The 21231-nt window shown below is 37.6% G+C and overlaps 1 protein-coding gene across 1 annotated transcript in view; it reads right to left on the reverse strand.

Moving 5' to 3' along the window:
* Nucleotides 1-21231, reverse strand: part of TENM3 (teneurin transmembrane protein 3) — a 423548-nt gene that overhangs the window by 71045 nt on the left and 331272 nt on the right. Inside the window, exons 12-16 of the mRNA XM_074822768.1 lie at nt 15047-15257; nt 14443-14544; nt 14088-14282; nt 12547-12747; nt 9386-9571 (exon numbers count right to left, since the gene is read on the reverse strand). Coding sequence (XP_074678869.1) covers nt 9386-9571; nt 12547-12747; nt 14088-14282; nt 14443-14544; nt 15047-15257 — 895 coding nt within the window. The remainder of the gene's footprint in view (nt 1-9385; nt 9572-12546; nt 12748-14087; nt 14283-14442; nt 14545-15046; nt 15258-21231) is intronic.

Genomic DNA, 21231 nt, shown 5'->3' on the forward strand with positions numbered 1-21231 from the left:
GCACCAAGTGTCATGTAAGAAGGTAACAGGTAAAAATGCCATCTTAATTTCTTGGTAGAAAAACTGACTGTAAGCAAACTGTGGTATGTTGATAATATTACACTGTTTCCCTTAGTCTTTCTATACATTTATCTATTTATTTAGAGTTAGAAAGTTTTAATAGCTTTGCTTAACATTTTCATTAATTTTTAGTATTTGTATAAAACTTTGTTTACAATCCATATGACAAACAGAAAAAACCACATTACAAGAATATAATGAGTGGCCAAGCCAAATACTCAAAATCTAGACAATGCTGAGTTTATGTCTACCTGTGCAATTTTTATACCCTTCTTCCTTCGTCAATGTATAGAGCTGACAGTCCTCATTCAGCACTCATTCTCTCATCTCATGAACAACGAATGGCTGATGCCTTACTAGCAGGCACGCCATGATAACCTAAACAAAGTAGTAACTGTTTTCTTATAGACTTTTCTATCATCTTTCTCCCTAAGTCAAAGTTATTTAGTATAGTATCTTCACACTACTGGTGTGAACAGAAAATGTATTCTTATCACTTTTTACCAGCGAATAACTAAAGCATAGAAAGAGTAAAGTGAGAAGTCTCCATCCACTTGGCTGCAGACACATACGATGTGATTTTCCAGAATACTTAGAATTATATAGGATTCCATACAGAAACCAGCATTTTAGCAATTCACACACAAACAAGTCAGGTCCCCAGAAAATGAAGAACAGTCAGAGGACACTCTTTTAAAGTTTGCCTTTGTGAATGACTAACAGAAAATACATGGTAGAAGCAAGGGTGGAATCCTGTTCTTCAAAATCATTCTTAACCAGATCATCCTATGCACCAGTCTCTGGCACAAATGAAGCGGAGTTTTTGCATGTGACAGCCCTTCACAGCCTTGCAACATTCTTAAATCAGGTTCATCAGGTGCAGAGGGAAAAGTAGTTAAAGATAATGCTTTTACTCTCAAATTGTGACTAAAAAAAGCCACGCATCCATATGCAATTTCTGAGGAGCTCCATACCTCTACCAGAAAACTTACAGGAATCCAGAATTCATAAAATTTTAATGCCACTGTTCTAGCCTGTCTTCAGAGCGGTTCACTCATGTCAAATTCATCATCCACTACAGCCTTTCTGAGTCTCTTCTGCCTAGTGAGCTGCTTCCTAACTTGAATTTGTGCAGTTGATTATTCTTACTTAAGCGCAGAACTCGGCATTTGTTGAATTGCACCTTATTTTTCTGCATAGCCTGTGCTATTTGTTAAAGTAATTTTAAATTCTTGTCCTGTCTTCCAAAGTGCTTGGGGGCAGCGGGCTTTGGTATCATTTGCAAATGTAATTCTCTCTATTCATCACTGAACAGTACTGAAAGCACATGTTCTTCCACTGTAAGCAGCTCATGGTCGTCATCCTTTCTCTGAATTTATAAGAACCTTGTCTTAGACATACCATATGTTCAGAGCATTGCTGCCAATAGAGAAAGATTACAAACACTCTTCCTTTTGATACTTTTTTACTCCTAAATTCCCATCTTGCCCTTCTTGTAAAGGAGAACACATGGATGGAATAATAGTTTCAGGCAATTTTCTTTGTTCTCTTCCCTACACAGGCCAAAACATAATCCTCACTCTGAAATCATACTTTCTTCATCATTTCTGCACTTTTCTCCAATGCCTATGTAGACCTGCAGCAGAGATATCTGCTGCGTACGTTTCTGCAGAGACCTGAATTCACTGCACTTTATCCCTTGCCAAAGCCACAACTGTTCTTTGCAGCAACCATTTATGGGTTTTTATGTACAAAGGCACATAAGCCCACTACCCTTTAGATGTTTTGTTCTGGAGTCCATTCCAATTTTACTATAAAGTAAAATTTCTCATCATTATTACTGGAAAGAATAAAAGAATTTTAAGGATACAGTAGACATAGGAAGTTTGGGACTGCTGCTAAGTTCACGAGCAGTGTTGTTTCCTATTTAACATCTATTTGGCTGGAAGAAGATTTAAAAAAAGGGTATATGCTATTAAGGATTTAAAACTGTCCCACATGTACAGGCTGAAAAAGTTCAAATAACTATTTGAGACCTCTAACAAACTCACAAAGACCTGACTCAGATACAGGTAAAACCTGACACTTAACATTAAGAAGTACATGAAAGATAAAATTGGCTTGAAAATAGGATTGGAAGCATTATTGTTTCCATCTTTCTTCCTGACTGGAAGTACTTTCAGAATGTGTCTGACCAGCATGCAACTATACAACGTACAAAAACACTTACTTTCTGGCCACTTCAGCCCAAGTAAGCTTTGCAACATACTTTAAAATTCTTCACATCTCAGAGGACTCTTCTGTTTTATGAGAATGTGCCTAACTGGAACTTCACATGTGGTCCTCATTTAAATGCAAATCAACCAATTAGCAATTTAAAGTATGCTAACAGGTAATATGTATTTGAGTTCTTGGTCTTGAAATGTGTTAAGTTCTGACCAATAATTCACCTTTTTTCACAGCTTCAGATACACAAGCACTATCTTAAATTTACCTGGTAATTGAGTATTTTTATAGTTGCCAAATGTACAAATATTTTGCATATTCAAGGATTGGCCTGGCAAATTAATATCATGCCCTTCAGGCACAGAAAAGATCAAAACCACATTTATTCTAAATTTCGTGAAATCTTGTTAAACTGTGGTTATCAGTCCTCTGGGTGCCAAGAAAGTAATCTCTTTTTCATGGAGTTTTTTGCATTGTGGGTACAGGTATAAATATTGTGGTGAAATCTTAACTCCAACGTAGTCAGGTGTTTTGAAAGTAGGATTTCACTCACAATACTGTGGTGAACTAATTGATATTTGATATAATTAGTTTTGAATCTCTGGTTGATTTTATCTGAGAATACACAGTTTGAATGTCAAAGGTCATACCTTCATTCAGATACAATCTTAGTTTTAAGTGAAATTTGTACTGAACTATAATTCTATGAACTCAAAACTAAGGAAGAACATAAATGTAGGAATTTTGATAATTACAAAATATATTCATACAGCAGTAATTATTCTAATTTGGAGGACAAAATTTTTCTTTTGATCAAAATTCTAAAATATCAAAAGAATCTTAAAATTTATGAAGAATTCTTGGCATGAATGCATTAAAGTACATTAAATACCTGACACATTAAAACACTATGAAATGTGAATATTCTCAGTAATTTAAACTTTGGAGAAAAGCAAACCATGCTTGTCAACTTCGCATCAGTACTGAAATGATGGTGGTCAGCATAATACTGGTTATCCATGCTGCTCTCCCCCTAACCTGCAAATGTGGAGAAGATCAATCAAGCCCTCAAATTGGTCCATGACTTACCTTGTCAAGCCCATACTTCAAAAATATATAGTATAATGATATATAGCCATATCAAGTTTTCTGTAAGCGCTTCCTTTAATTAACAAGAGGAACACATTTGTCTTGACGTGGTCTCTGATCTTATAAAGAGATAAAGTGTTGTTTCCCTGTAGGCATATTTGACATCTGTAATATAAGGAGCCCTAAGCTAAACACGTGTGGAAGAGAGCAGGGGCAGAACATATAACTTAGTGGAGGAGATTACTTCTTAGCATTCCTCAACACTAGCAGTACTTCTGAGCTTACACTGCCCATGGTCACACAGAAAATCAGCACACAAATGCCTTCATGTTTGTCCCTAGTCAGAAAACCATTTTAATCAGTCACCAGGACAGAGTCTGTACTAATGGAAACACACCTGTGGGAGTCTGCTCTAGGTGGTAGTTGTTTTTTCCGTAATTCTGAATATCTAAACCAGATGACTTTCCTGTTTTTCTAGCTAAAATACCTGAAACTAGAAACTTCTTGCTGAAGAAAATTTATTTTTGGTTTGATTGGTTTGAGTGTCCTATTAGTGTCTTTTTATGCAAAGAAAAAGGTTAAAATAAATACTTTGCTGTCCCTTGTTATTGTTTTTCCCAACTAAACTTTAGGGGAAATTCTTAGAAGATAAACCAATTAGATCCCAATTCTCACCAGAACATAAACATATTATAAACTGTACAGTTCTACAGTGGACCACCATTGGATTTGAATTTCAGTTCCATGTACCAGTGCCTCATGCAGCACTCAAAAGTAGCATTAAAGTACCATGATGCTAACTATAGCCCTCCTGAGGGATTAATATGAATGCTTAATGACATTAATCCACATTTAGATCACTTATGTTTAATGACATGCTTTCCATGCATACATATATAAATATTAATTTTGGACTGAAAGATAATTGTTCAACACAGTAACAATTAAACAGCTGTAACCTGTCTCATGTGTTAAGTAATGGAGCTGCAGGCAAGCTCCATAAACAGATGGTCTTACCCACCCATGCTTAATGTTAAGGACTTTTTAAAAAAGAGGTGTTGACAAATCTGAACAAGAAGGCATAGTTTTCATGCAAATTGGCCAATTTGCAATTTAGATTACTCTAAAACTAATTTGGTCTATAGAAAAAATTAAGCTGCATTGTAAAACTGAGATGTTACACAGCACATGGATAAAGCAGGTTCCCCACCAACATAATTATTTACTAATTTCATTCAGCTAACAGAGTTTAATGGAAAAGCAGCTGGAAAAGTATTCATATTTATGGGTTACTTAATATACTCATGGTACATGCCAGTTATATCACAAAAATAATAGACTATCTGCAATAATATCTGTTCCAATCTCACAAAACAACTACTCAGACAGGAGAGGGTCACTGAACCCATTGCAAGCCAGGACAGAAAAGAAACAAAAACATATTTTAGCACAACTGTGTTATGAAAACTTAATTACAGAGCAAATTTTCATCCAGGCTATCACCTGGGCACCAGCTGTGCATGTGTGGTCTTGTATTACATTGAGATGCAGGATGAGCTTCACAAAATAATATATGGATGTTCACCTCAGACCCGTGAATGTCACTCCCAGACCAAATAAACAATTGACAGGTGATTTTCCATAGCTTTGCAGTAAACTGTTGATTTACTCTGTTCTCACAGGAATACAGGAAATGGTACAACATTTTAGCAGGGCCTGTTCCAAAAGGACAAGGGGTAATGGTTTTAAACTAAAAGAGGCTAGATTTAGACTAGATATGAGGAAGAATTTTTTTACAATGGGGGTGGTGAAACACTGAAACAAGTTTCCCAGAGAGGTGATAGATGTCCCATCGTCAGAAACATTCAAGTCAGGTTGAATGGGGCTATGAGCAACCTGATTTAGTTGAAGATGTCCCGACTAGATGACCTTTAAAGGTCCCGTCCAACCCAAGCTATTTTATGATTCTGTGATTCTATGATTCCAATTCTCAGGAGGGAAAAGACAATAAGCAATTTAGATCCCTTATACTGTTCAGTATTTGAAACATACATTGCCAGTGTTTAGTTCAAACCTGTAAGATGCTAAACAATAGCAATAAATCTTGAGTTTTGTTAATGCTTATTAGATTAATTTCATCACAATACTGAGCATATACTTATCTGCTGAACATCTTTGATATAAATGTTTGGAAGTATATATTCAGAGCAAAGGAAATGACTCACAGGTGTGGCATATGATGCCTTTAATTGTTTAGTGTTTGAAACATACGACATCAGGTGTGGTATTGAAGTTGGAGCTACCCTGTGCCAGAGATGCATAATGGAGCAGAGGATATCAGCAACACACATCAGGTTTACTGTATTAGTCAAAACTATCTTGCCAACCTTACTATACATATTGCTTCAAAAAAAGAAAAAAACCCTGCTTTATTTAGTCTATTCTGTGCTCTCTCACAAATCAAAGTATATAAAATATATATGTATATTGTTTCACAATCCTGGTCTTGCAATCCTCAGCCTTAGGGAAACACTGATGCTTAACCCAAGGAAGTCTGAATTGTTTCTGAACAGAGAAAGCAAACCTTTGCAATCACCTATGAGTTGGCTTCCCAAAGTATTGACGTAAAACCAGAAAAACAGCCTCTGGAAGTTTACAGCAATTAGAATTTCCTTTGGCCAAATTTTCATGTGAATATCTTGAAGTATACATAAAAATCAACATAACTCAAGAAGCAAGCTAGAGTTTATAAGATACTAGAGAGGAATAAACTAAGGACTACCTTGTTTTAATTAAGGAGATAGGTTTGTTTTTTCCTTCTTCCTATCCTTTAACATATGTCAACTAACAATACAAACAGTGGGCTTACTGAAAATGAGACTGGACAGATAGCATTTAGAAATACATACAAATCGTTGAGGTGCAAAACATTTTTACCGTTTTGAACAGCATTCATGCTTCACAAAAATACCATAATCTCTTTAATCAAATGAGTTATGGATTTAGATGATTCAGTATACATTTCAGTTAGTGTCTCTGTGATTAATGCACACATATCTACCCCATTTTGTGCACCTAGCTAGAGATCTGGTGTGCTCTTCCTTTCCCCAAAAGTGAATAAAGCGCATGGCCTTTAAAATTTACAACTTCTTTGGAATATTCCTTTCCCAAAGAAGTTGTAAATTTAGGCTGTTGCACTTCATGTGACTACCAGCTAATAGCTGCAACAAATATATCTACATATCCAAAATACTTCACACTACTGTAGCTAAATGGTTAACAACTTTTAGAAATACAAAGGATGCAATAGTTTATTTTTACATGTATTAAGGGAGAGTGGGAGTCTTTCATGTGCATAACACAAATTACGTAAACATTCTGTTACCAAGTTGAGAGTTGTATGTAGCATAAAATGCCTGGGTTACAAATGAAGACGACAATAAAAAACTGGCTTTCATGGAGAAACATTCTGATGTCCCTTGTGTTTTGAAATTCATTGCTTAGAAAGAGCTACTACCTACTCTAGGGCAGGTGAGAGAAAGGCAATTTGACTCTTCACCTGCCAAGCTGAGGAGGCATCAATTTTTACTCCACTAAGTGGAAATACTCTTGGAAACGAACAATAAAATGACCTCGTTTCTCCATAACACTGGGCTCCTGAAGGAAACAGCTCTAAGAAAAGTAAATATAACAGCAGGCTAGAGTCTGTACCTCATTACTTGTCTTGGAGGCTGTAAGGGCAATATAAAGAAATCAAACTATCTTTACAGCAGCAGCTGCAAAGTAAACACCCATTTAAAGAATAAACAGGTGGGAAGACAGACCTGCTTGCCCACCACTGAGGAAAAACTTGTTTGTGCTTAATATGTTGGAAAAATTGTTCAAGCGCAGTTCATCCGTGTATAACTACAACCCTTGAAATGCTGCCAAGGTCAGTGAGACCAACAGCAGAGCGATCTGCTGAGTAATTGCTCGTTGGCAAGTTAAAGTGGTCAAGGGAAAGGCTTTATCCTACTTCTAAAGATTTACTTTATTTTATTGTTCAGAAAGCAGTTCTCTCCCCACCTCTCTACTCTCTTTGTCAGCATGTTTTCTGGAAGCTCCTCAAAAATGTTAACCTTACCCATTCTCCCTAGGATTCTCCAGATGCACCTTGGTTCCCTCTCCCTCATATGTCTGAGCAATCTCATTAGTAAACAACAGAAAAAAATCAATTGTGATTTCTGCAAAAAATAATTCACAAATTAATCACACCTGAATCCCTTGTACAAAATAAAGCCTTGCCTCATCTTCTTTGTGCAATGATGTGGGAATCAGGTAATACATGTGTAACAGGTCCTCATTTTCCCTGCCCTGAAAGCTCACACTACTGTTTCCCATGACCGTGAAGCACAGCACCACCACCCTGCCTCTCAGTCAGGGCTGTAAGCTACCTGGGAACACAGCCTGGGTTTTACTATTTTCTAGATACCCATGCCCCTGTGATGGCTTAGTTGTGCTAACATATTCAGAGTTACAGCCCTTCCAACACATCCATGAAAGTTAAAGTTCTCCAGCCTCTTTTTACCTTGTGGCAAAAGCAATTCATGCTATCATGCCATTATATAACCATATCCATCAGCTCTACTGCTATTAGACTTATGGTCCTATCCTGTTGCTTTGGCTACATCACCTCTTTTAACTGACTCTCCTCCATCTCTCTGAACATAAAACAATGGGGTTTTTTTAGTTATTGGTGGTTTTTTGACTACTCAGATTATCTGTGATTTCCCCACCACTCAATGTTACTCTTGCCTTTGTCTGACCTGTGCTACCTCTTTCGTTGTCTGTTCAATCCACCTCTAAGTGCTCAGCCATGATGCTTCTCACACTTGGGAGATGTGCCCCATAAATACCTGCAGAGCCATGTTGTTAATCCTGTCACAGCCTTTACTGAGCTTTGTGCAATGCACCCCACACATCTAAGTACAAGCTAGCCATGTCTTATGGTTAGACCACTGCCACATCCTTTGTCTGTGCCTCCTACTGGCTGTCATGCACTAGTTTCTCTCTGCAGTTATGCCAAGACAAAAATTGTTTGGATAGGATCCTCCTCCTCTGTTACAGACCTGCAGTGTCTTGCACAAAGAGGCATTAGTGTGGAAGGGAATTTCTTTGCACTACAGCTATACAAAATCAATATAAAAATGATAAAACTTTTGGCAACTTCTCCTCCACTTTTTCTTAGTCCCCTTATTTACACGTGTAATTTCTCATGCCAGCTCACTGTCAAGCCCTGTGCAGTGGAGAGGGATATCCTGCTGCACATGGACATACAGACTATAAATAACTGAGTAAGAAAAGCTCCATTGATAAAGACACAGTAATTTCCAAACATTTCCAGGTGCTAGAGCTAACCTGATTACAGGAACATAGAAGCTGTAATAAGGATGGCTTCTTCTCAATCAGCTGTATTAAACTGCTGTTACATAATTTACATGTAAGAAATCTGATATAATTCTAAAATAGAGCATTATGTTGACAAGACGACAATTTCGGGCAGCTAGATGACATTTATTACAAGGCGGAAGTGACATTTTTGTGTAGCAAGTCACTTTTTAGAGCTTCTTCTCCATAAAAGAAAAAAGAAAAACAATAGGAAGCTTCATTTCCAAAAGACATAAAGCTATCGCATAAAAATAGAAAAGTACAAATCAAACAACATATTTACAGTTTAAAATAAAAGTAACCTCCCCCTCAGCAAAGTGCAGTTAAAGAGAAAAGATTGAAAAGGAAGTTCTTCCACCTCCTTTTCATGGCAAACCAGGTATAAAGAACTGATGAGCCATTATATAACCATTTCCTTTCTGAAAGCATCAACTCCTTTACAGAGACTGACACGTGCAAATATTCTGTTTGAAGAAACAAGCTTCAAAGTAATACACTTCTTATTCAGATGCAGCCAGCAGCGCCAGCAGCGCCAGCTGTTTGAATTTTGCAGCGAAGACAGGGTAAAGCATAGCCAGCCTACCAATGGTACAGTGCTCTCCGTTCCATCCCTGGCTACATTCACACTTCCCGTCTTTACAGGTGCCATGCTCCGCGCAGCGGGGATGGCAGGCTCTCTGGTTGCAGGCTGCGCCCGTCCAGCCTTCCTCGCAGCGACACGTGCCACCCATGCACACTCCATGCGTGCCGCAGTCCACCGAACAGATTTCTGGATTTGAGAGGAAAGAGGGGGAGAAAAGGAGGCAGAGAGTGCACACGGGAGAGAGAGGGTATGCATTAATTAGGAGTACTACATTTTAATTCAACATGTGAAGAATAAGAAAGGCAAAATCTCTGAAAATTAAATCAAAGGGATTTACTGTGAAAGTCATTTTCAGGTAGGACCCAACAGCATATGGAGGACAGAGTTTTATCTCTGTGCTAATGCTCACTTAGTTATCCATCAGACTTAGCGGTACTTAAGTGTCCACGCTCTTCTGTTAGCTTTCAGTAATTTTCAGTCATATTTTTTGTGATCGCATATGTCCTAAGAGTAACCTTTTGTAACTTAGATTATATGGCACTCAGACCTACTAGAACTTAAGGGTACTCCTAGTGACTAAATGTGCCATATACCTAGGTCATTGTGTGTTGTGAGTGAAAACCTAGTATTAATGAAAGTTCATTTTAACAAGGTTTCCCCTCCCTACCCTGCTCCCTGTTTTCTTTCAAAGCAAAAATCTGCCATTTCTGACACATTTTTTCATTATAAAGAATCAGCCTTAGTGAGACAAATTAGTACTAAGCTGACATACTGACACATCTGTTAAATATAAAAGATGATTCTTTTTTACTTTCAGTAAATTTGTATCAGTGACAGCTATGAACAGTCTGGTTTAAATAATAGATTGTTAAAAAAAATAAATCAACATACAGCAATTTAACTTGTCATTTACATATAGTAACAGGATCTTGTAACTGATAGAATAATTGAAAAATACGTTAACAGCCAAAGGTAGTCAGAGGCCAAACAAAGTATGTTAAGTCTCAGCTAATACAAGATGATAATTTAGACTGCCAGATTTTGCATTTACAGTTTTGGTTCATTTAGTCAGACTCCAGCAAACTTTACTTCTGCTAAGCAGACAACAGAAAAACAAGAGGAGATACAATACAGCCTGAGGGACTTCAGTTCCTTGGCATACAGCTGGCTGTATGTAACCACGTACTGGTTCATAGAAGTACTGTATTTAGTTTTTGCTTTCTTGTGAAAGACAACAAACCATTTAGTAATAAAAGACTGAAAATTTTTTCAACAGCAAAAGAAAGAAGCATTCAGTGCCAGAAAGGTTTCTAGTTTCCCACTCAACAGTGTTTTTCTTCCCCCATAGAGTATAACCCTCTGTCTCAAAGTGTTGTGGAACATTAAACACGGTATCAAGGAGCTGTGACATTTCCCATAAGAAACAGCCCCAAACCTTTATGGTGAAAGACAGCTGTGATTTCCCCCTCCCTTTTTTTTCTGATACAGCATTTTATATCTACTTTGAATTAAATTTTTGATTAAGAGATGCAAGATGGTTTGATTAACTTGAGAGTCACAAAACGTCAACGCAGCTCCAAGAAAGAAAGGTTTATTTCTCTTGAATCTAATCAATTTTTCATTAGGGTGAAGGTGTTTATCAGCCTTTAGCACACTAGCTTTGAGCAAGGTGCGTCAATCTTTGTAATGAACTTATTAATTAGAGTTAATTTAATTGAAGTGGAATTGAAGGGCTAATTAACGGACAAACTGCTGATGAAGATAGAGGAAAGCTCTGCTGATTTCAAAGCTATAAACTCCTCTAATGGAAAGAACTCATTCTTTTTTTCTTCTAGCAGCTTAACAAAATGTTTATGAGTAAGATTTACTTTTTTAGTGTACCACTCTGAAAGTCCTTTTGCACGACTTTAGCAAATAGTTTGTGGGTATTTTTACAAAGTCCTTTTGTGAGTTTGACACTTTTGAAATATTTGAGAAGTTCAGAAACATTTTATGTTATTTTAATGACCAATCATTCATTGAAACATAAGTAAAAGATGGAGCATAACTGAATCATCAAAAATAGCGTAGAGGACATTGTGTCAAGAAATAGAGGATCCATGTTTTGCCTGAGAACTAGAAACGGTCTCTCACAAATAGCCATTTTTAGTTCTAGAAATGTTCAGAGAAGAATTTTTTCTTCTAAACAAATTTAACAGAAGACAACACTTTCTTCTCTCTGTCGCTTTTTCTTGAATGTTTGGAACTCTGTCCTATCACTCTCGTATGCATAAAACATTATGGAGTATCACAGATCCTGGTCAGGAAGTACATTTATTTTAAAAAGATGGTTCCTCATGAAAAAGTTATATTTATTCATAAGCTGGCATAAACCCAGCTAGCCCATGTGTTCAGTTTTCATTAACAAAATCATCTGAGCTGTTAGATGAACTGTTTTAGACAAATATATGTCTCACAGTTAGACATGATTTCTCTTTTGATATGTGGCTACCAAACAATATTCTAAAAACTCCTATTTGTCAAAAGGCTGCTGTCATACTTTATAAATATTTAGATTCTGCTCTCTGTGATAGTACCTCCAGTCATTTTCTCCTTTTGTTTCTAAGCTCAGACTATGGTTTTTATAAGGTCAGTTTCAGACTTCAAGAAATCCCTTTGCTTCTTCACTCCTACCAACTCCTTCCACCCTAGCAGCCTGTGTCCTTCCTCAAAAGCTCTTTAGGATTCATTGTTGAGTTTCCTTTGCCTTCAAACTGGAATGCTGTCTGTTTTTCAAGAAAAATACCTCCAGTTAGCTGGAGAGATTTTTAAAATGTGGCTGTCTCTAGTTTCACTAGTGTAGTTTTAAGTTTCTAAATAGATGTACTAGGTAAGATGATACTCATATCCACAGACTGTACAACGAACATGCTGTACTTTCACGTGAAGTACCTGAAGCTACCAGGTGAAGGCAGCTGAAAGATATCAACAAATACATTGATTTTCAAATACGTCAAATTCATCAATTATTTGAACCTTTGAATCAGTTCACAGTTCACGCTGAAGTCAACTCAAAGACTTCCATCAGCTCAGCAAGTCAGGTCCTAACACAATAATGTCATTAAAATGCTGATATTCAAGATAGCACCTTTTTACAAAATGCGAGTGGTTTTAACCCTTACCATTGGAGCAATCTGGACCTGTCCAGTTGGGGTCACAGGTGCAGGTACCACTCTCTTGAAGGTAGGTGCCGTGGCCAGAACACTGGTCAGGGCACATCGTCTTCAGGATTTCACAGTTGTTGCCACCCCAACCCGGGTTGCAGTGGCACTCGCCGTGGATGCACATGCCGTGGCTGGAGCAGGCTGGGTCCAAGCAATCCGCTGCGGGAAGATGAGAAAGACCAGCTTAAACTTGTCATTCCTAACAACAGTAATCAACCCCTAGATGCTCACGACAATTTTGGACTTAATCCACATTTTAAGACCTTGTGAAACTGGCAGCGTGGCACTCATCTTAAAAGTAAACATTAGTAGGTTGAAGCTGAGAGGTTCACATTTGTTTCATTGCAATAAGTGAGGAAAAAACAGAGCAGACCAAGGTATCTTGGTGCCAGCCTCCCTTCTCTGGTTACAAGGTAAATCACTCTTTATCATCACGAATTGCATAGCAACAATTTTCTTTGTAAAAACACTTTGCTTCCACATCACCTTCTGGTATTATGAAATTTGTGTGTGCATGTAACTGGCATCAAGACATTTACAGGCTACCACTGAGTTAATGGAGAACCTTTCAAGGTTTGCTAATTTTTCTGAATTACAAGAAGATTGGCTTGGGGTCTTGGGCAACTGATCTCTGTTCTGCCTAATCACTATGTAACAAGTACTGGATTCCCTGCAGCACTCGGTATCAACTGACCTGATCCACCACTACTGAGTTTTGACAGCTGTACAGGACCCTCAACTTGTTTCAGAAATAAATGAGTTGCAGACTGTCTATCTGTCTTAATTCACTTTAATGTGCTTTAGATGACGAGATTTAATTTAGCAATTTGACTCAATAAAATGTTACACTTGTAGGGTCAATGGTCTGAAAATTTAATTCCAGAGACTTAATTGCATTACTTTGTACGTGGAGATCAATAAAATCAATTTGATTGAGGAAGAAAATGGCGCTTTTTACTCCCTAAAAAATTAGAATGGAAAATGAACTGCATTTTGCAGCACACCAGAACGAATATTATTATGCACATCTCTGGAATACAAAACTGACGCATCATTTTTCACTCTGATGCATTTGAATCAGCACTTTCCACAATGTGGTTGGTGGAAAAGATCACTAACAAATGCAATACATTAATGATTTATTCTATACTGTGAAAATTCAGTAAGTCTTCCTGTATCCCAACATCTATTTTTTGTGTGCTTTCTTCTTAGCTGACCTCAGCCAGAAAAAATAAATAAAAATATACTGGCAAGCAAAAAGATATCACACATTATTAAGAATTTTCCCACTGGTTACTTGAGAATAAAGTATAATAATTCTGTAGAATTCAGTGATACCAATGATTCCCAGACTAGATTTTTAGTATTCTAAACTGATTTTTGAAGAAACACCATTAGTGTGTATGATCTACACCTAGCAAAATTGATAAGAGCTGGATGTGCCAGCTGGAAACCCGACGAACAACAGCAAGTGCTGGGGCAAATATTTACTCCTTTACCTTCTTCACAGTTTTCTCCTTTGTATCCAGAGTTGCAGGCACAAGAGCCCATGATGCAAATGCCCCGGCCCCCACACTGGGGATCGATGCACTGAGTTGTAGGCACATCACACTCAGTGCCCTTCCAGCCGCTGTAACACAGGCAGCGTCCTTTGGAGTACTGCCCATTGCCACTACACAGCACTGGGCAGGCTGCTGTGAAATAAAACATGGCAGAAAAATTAAAACCAAGTTCTTCACCAAAGGTTTATAAAGAAGAATATCTAAGAAGCAAGTCACATGCCAGTTGCTTTCCTGATGTATTTGTTTTCATGCTTGCTTAAACTGACTTGAGAAAAGCATTGGGTTGATTTACCTCTTGAACAATCAGGGCCCAGAAACCCAGGAAAACAATGGCAGGATCCAGAAACACATTCACCGTTACCATGGCAATTTCGGGGGCATTCCACCACAGACTCTAAAGGGAAAAAAACAGGATAATTCACAGACGCCCACCACATGAAGCACCTATCGTTTGAACCACTACTAACTGACAGTATGCTCTTGCTCCAAGAGAAGTGTTTACATTTTATTTGTTTGAAGAGCATGAATAGCTGTGATTTTCTATTGCTAATACCTCTAGTATCTTAGGACACTACATTCCAACAAAAAGGCTCAAATTATAATGGTAAAACCGTATGAGCTCCATACTTAAAATTCAGCCCCATGCCATTTAACAAATACTTCAAAACAGTGTCCTCCTTTCAAGCACTGTTTTACAAGAAGGCATACTCCTTATACCTTAGACCAAGTAATTAAAATAGATATTCTGCATTTTGTTCTGAGCAGCAAAAGAAACACTATGAATGGAAAACCTGTGAAAAAAAGTTAGATCATTTAGCTATGAAAACTTATCTTTGTATTCCTAAAGACCTAACCAGAGCCTAGTGTTTGGTAAGAGCTTTGAAGATTATGCTTACCTATAATTATGGTATTAAAAGACACCTGCTCCGCATTTTTCCCATCGTTATAAAAGGCCAGGTGCCAGATGCCAGAATCCAAATACTGGATAAAACCTGCCTCATGGAGACTGACAGACCTTGCCTGCCGCCCTGCTCGCTCTGATTCCAGCAGGTTGCGTTGCTCCCTCGCTATCAGCCGGCTGCCATCCAGGAGCTCCACAAAGTCGTACTGCAGGGAGGAACAGATAGGAGCTTGACAAGTCATGGGATGACCCACGGCACAGCCAGCTTCCCCACAACATCCTGACAAAATGCTTGTATTTTGACCAAGAGTCTCCTTTTGAGCAGGGAAGCAGGAGCTGAAACCAAGCCTTGCTTGTTTCTTTTCCCCTTGCTAAGACTACAAACAAAAATGCCAACTTATCCTCATGCTTATTAGAGTAACTTTTTTGGTGACTAGTGGCCAGTGAACCTATTACATATACTGAGGGAAGAAACAGCAGTTGAAATGAATTTGCAGTCATGACTGCCACCTGAATCACAGGTGAGAGCTAACTTTCAAAGCGTGTTATATATGCATATAGGTTAACAATAATATACAACACCAATAACCTACTTTGCTTTTCATTTACTTTCAGATGAAGGATTAAATTGTTCAATCCCCCTTTCAGACATTCTGGAGTTCTAGAGGAAGAAGAGCAAGAGCTTAGCTTCCTATCACAGAAGCCCAAAAGAGGACATGGAAAGCATCAAACATTGCAACTGTTGAAAACAACGAACTGACAAAAAATATGGTACCTCAGGCCAATGGACAGCACATATTGTTTTGCTAACAACCACCAGATTGCTAACAGTCATCATCCAACCTAAATGATTCTATGATTTTATGATCAGTGGGGATTGGAAAAATGTAGTGGCATCTCAGCTGATACAACAAGCAAACTCACCACACAAGGTTTCATGCATGTTAATCTTGACTAGCCCTAATAACACCTGGAGGGCTAAATCTGCTCCCCATCCTGCACTGATTTACACTACCTGGGAGTCTGCTCTCATGGCTTGAAAGATGTCTTCTGCACGTTTATCATGTAAAGATCAATGTGTATATAGCAAAATTAAAGAGCATTCTTGCTTGTGGTAGAGAGTCTCTGCTTTTCCTGCCGAATCTGTTCACAGTTTCACCTCTACTCTGACACATGTTTATTGTATGAAGTGCACTGTAACATGTAAACCTTTGATCCTCCCACACATTTGAGATCTCTCTCAAATGGAATTACATCCAGGGCTTATTAAAGTATGTGAAACTGCTGATTCACCTGAGCTAGGATAACATCAGTTACCAGAACCAGAGAATCAGTGGTTTTACACCCTGAGAATCAGTGGTTTTATACTCTGAGTTGTGACCTTCAGAAAGTGCTCCCAGTACAAAATGAAAACATGATAGCCTTTGTCCTGGAACAAGGGTTTAGGTACTTATGTTCTATTCTGAAATTGCAGGCCAAAATTCACTGCTATTGAAAGTTAGTTCCTCCCCAGTAATCAGAATTATCTTCTTACCAGTCAGGATGTGAAGGCAATGTATAGTTAATATGCCTCTATCAACACCTGAGACACTTTTCCAGCTATGTCTGAACCAACAGAATAGAACATAACGTGATTAGGATGTGCAGAAGCTGGTACCATGGTACGCTGTCACTCTGAATGTACGTGCTGCATCACATGAAAACGAATGCAACTGTTTTGGGAGAGCACCAATTATTCAGAACCATTCAACATTCTCATTTGTCAGAGAATTAAATATTTATCTTATTTTGTGTGAGAGAGAAAAACAGTTTTAGTTGTTTTTTTCCTCCTGCCTGACTCAAGAACACTTTTTTCTGGTTGTGTTTTTCACTAATATTTTAAAAAAGAGAAAACTCGGGGAGTTCTAAGGTTTAACAAGTGATTTATGGATATTAGGAACAACTTTGTAATTTGTATACTGCAGAGGATCATTTTTTGTAGAAGGACAATTTCAGATGAAAACTAATTTTTGGTATAGGAACAAGTGATTACACTACTTGATTGACCACAAAGAGTATACTGACAAGCATGGTACAATTAATGATTTTGTATTTGTAATGTAATAAGGACATATGCCATTATCAGAACACCATTTTAGACTGCATTTTAAAAGCCATACAGAGGGAAATTTACTGTTCAGTCTGTCCCCCAGTAAAAAACTATAATTGATCTTAACCCTTTTAAAGGCTGTTTTTTTGAATTTAGGACACGATAACAGAAACAGACTGGAAAAACAATTATCTTCATAAGCAAAAAACATACCAATTTTATTTTCCTTCTGTGAAGATAAATGAATTACCTTTATATTGAGTCTAAACACACTGATTTGTCCTACCACTCCATTCCGTTTTGCTTTAAACTAAAGTCCTTTTTTTATTCTTAAAGTCTCTTTAAATAAACATATTGATTCTCCGGCTGCAATGGAACTGACATTTTTAGAAGGTGTCACAAAGACTTTCAGGCTTGCATTGATTGGGTTTTGAATGGACAGCCACCGTCAATTATTTCTGGTTGATTTATTTATGATTCCCCAGAAAGAGAGAACTATGCATCTCACATTGGTCTGACACACACATAGTGGCTGTGCTTGAGAATGATTTTGGTGCCTAAACACAAGCAAAAATTCTGTCCCGATTACAATATATCAAACCATTTCCTACATGCTGTAATCCTATTATTTTGGATTATGGGACAGAAGGAGAGTTAAATTTGCTGCATTCTGTTATTATTTTACAATGAAATGCTAAGCAACTGATAGAAATGGTTTAGATACAGTCGATCTTGCTTCATGACAAGGGTGTAAACTAAAAGACTTCTTGAGATCTCTCCTAAAGTAATTTCTATCATACTTCTATTATGTTCACTGCAGTGGCAGGATAACTGGCACCACATGTTGTACAGCTATGGAAAGATAGATTCCAGTTTCCTCTTACTCACTGGTCTTAACTGTATACAAAAAAAGAGGTGGATAAACAGGCAGAGGGTCCAGCAGAGAAGTGGAGATCAAGGTGGCAAATGTAACATGCAAATTTTGCATTATAGCCAAAGGTGACATGGAGAGAAGGCAGCCATCCATAGAAACACTGAAGCTGTAAGGAGGGAGCTAAAGAAGATGGTGGTGTGTGGTTACATATGGAGGGTATCATAGGCACATGAACAAAGAGGGGGACAGCTGATAAGGAAACTTTACGAATGCTGGCAGAGTGCAGGTAGTAATCAGTTCCCTATTATTTAACATAAGATCTGAAAATTCAAAGTGACGTTTGAGAAACAGGCAGCAGTTGCTCATTTGCATAAGTTTTGTTATTAGCACTTGTCATGCTGTGACTAGGAGATAAGGGCAGATAGCATTCAAGAGATACAGACATGAAGTGATATATATGGCTGAGATCCTACTTTTCAAAGTCCTCATGAAACAACACTAGCTTTACACATCCAGAGATGGGCTCTGAGCCAACTTTTATCATTCTGGGATGAGATCTTGGAGCTACGGTAGACAGATCTATGGAAATATCAGTTCTACAATTAAAAAAAAAAAAGCAGACATCTTTAAGGCATTGTATGAAATCATCATAGTTAAACATCTGCTACATTCTCTGCTGTTCTGGTCTCCCCATCTTGAAAAGGCTGCAGTAAAACATTCAGGAAAGGACAAGGATGATCAAAGGATTGCAGCAGCTTTCGTACAAAGAATGATGAAACAGACTGGAAAAAATACAACTCATTTAGGACACTAGAGATCTATAAATCAAGGGTGGTATGGAGAAGAAATCGGTGAGAAGCTCTCCACTGCTTCTTCCAAAACACTACCAACAGGGTGTCAAACTAAAACTAACAGGAAGCTGCCTCAAAACACACTGAGTATAGTGTGAGATGTGTAGTTAAGCTGTGAAACTCCTTGCTGCAAATGTCACGGATGCTAAAAGCTTCCATAGGTTCAGAGAAGACTACTCAAATTCACAGAAAAAAGAATTTATCAAAGGTTGTAAAACACAAAGACAGTACCTTTGACTCAGGAAGTTCTTCAGCCTTAAAATGTTGGACGCCAGGAGCGTATTGTAGGAAGAGTAACTACAAATCTGTCTGCTGCTACATTAATCTCTACGTATCTGCTAATGGCCACCATCACAGACAGAATGCTGGGCTGGATGGGCCTTTGATCAGACTCAGAGTGGACATTCATGTGTTTTTCTACTATGCTCCTACGACACTTGAAGCTGTATGAGTAAGCTGCCTTGTCCAATGGAAGGATGCAGTGAAGCCCAGAATTAGCTGTTAGTCTGCCACTGCCAGCTATGCCTGGCTTGCAGTTAAGAAATTTTGTCAGTACAAGCCATAAAGGTTAGGGGAAATAAGACAATAAACAGATCTATGCTTGCAAACCTCTCAATGTTCTATTTCATTAGAGGTCCTTTTGCCTAAATACCTTATTTTGTTTATATAAGCTACTTTGGTAAAACATGTATTTTACCAGTACAAAACAAGTACACCTTTGATTAGGACTTTGTTGCAGAAAGGCCTAAACTGTTGAGAAATATTTTTCTCCATTTTTTCCCCTCATGTGCAGGAGCACATTCACAAAAAAAACCCCAGCCACTCACTGGAACTGCATTTTTAGGAGATTACGTATATCCTTTATCTCAGGCACCTAAACCAGAAATCACTGGGTTCAAGGCCATATAAACATTCTGATAAACCCACACCCTTGGGAATCTTCAGCAGCCCTAGAAGTTCACTAGGGCTGATATGTAAGCATGCCTAATTTTTTAAGGTATCAAGTGTCAGCCAAATGGTTTGTAAAAAATACTCTAATTATATGCCAGGCAGAAATAGGACAAGAGAGCTTGACCTATATCCTGGGAACAATATATCCAAAATGACACAGACAGTACAGAAGATATAGTAGCAGGATTCACATATGATTCTTTCTGTTGTATTATACTTAAACACGAATAAGTACTTGGGCGGTGGGAATCCAAATGGAAAGGACTCTGTGTAACACAGATGATGGGAAACAGATTTAGCTATCTCCTTTTCCCGAGTTTTTGGATAAAGGGTACCCCTATTTCAATCTTTTGCCAGGATAAGGAATCAAGTAAGGATCAATTTTCATAGACATATCTACTTGCATAACTTCTCATATAAGTGCACATTCCAGATCAGCTTCTTCATTTTTATTCATTCTTGCCACACATGTATTCCCCTAGCTCCTGTTATTATTGTTATCATTGAGACGGCATTTGTATTCCAAACCCTTATTTCCAATGGCTGATAACTTTCTGAATCAGTTTTCTTTGAGCTAGAATTTCTCGTGCTTGTTGTCAGCCTGAGGGTGGGTGTTCATATGTGAAGGTCTGAAGAAAATCCATTTAATCATTTTTATGAGGATCAAATTTTTAAATAAACGTTAAGTGCATTTTCTGAGTTCAGCAGACGGAAACTAAACTAAACTAAAAAATAAAGCTAATGTAACATTCTGTGATTTTAGCTGCACGAAACTCCTTTGCTGACCCTAATTCTTGGTTTGTGACTAAATAGGTGATATAATTAGCAATATTTCTATGTTCTAGGTCTTTTAAAAGTTATGCCTGAAGAAAAAACAAAATAAATTTAAATAGTGCAGTGGCATGCAAACCAAATTAAAAAAAAATGCAGGTTTAAAATAAAATACTTGAATTTTGCAGTTATGGATTTGCTGTTGTAACTGCGTATCTGGCATAATCAGTCAAGCTTCATTCCAATTATACCATTAGGTTGCTATACTTAGAGTTGTGTCCAGGGCAAATCCATACACTTTAAAAAAAAATAAAAATCAGTAAGACATTGCATAATTTTCTAAATGGGGTAGAAGAGCATGAGCTCAACTCCCATTTCAGGTGAAAAAATGGTTCTGAGCCAGCACTTGGACTAATATTGAGCTGAAAGAAACACAAACTTGGAGGATCTTAAATCTTAAAAATAAAATCTGAATACAATTGATTCTAAAATACAATGATTCTAAAAAACAATGATTCTCGCTTTTTCCTGCTGATCCAGAAGACTATTCATTCTTTTATACTTTAACTTTTCTACAACTATGGATTAAAAGTGTTTCTTTGTTACTAGGCAAAAGCATGACCATATACAATAAAAAGTGTCAT

The sequence above is a fragment of the Strix aluco genome, chromosome 4 (genome assembly GCF_031877795.1).
Source record: "Strix aluco isolate bStrAlu1 chromosome 4, bStrAlu1.hap1, whole genome shotgun sequence".
In the NCBI taxonomy this organism is placed as follows: Eukaryota; Metazoa; Chordata; class Aves; order Strigiformes; family Strigidae; genus Strix; species Strix aluco.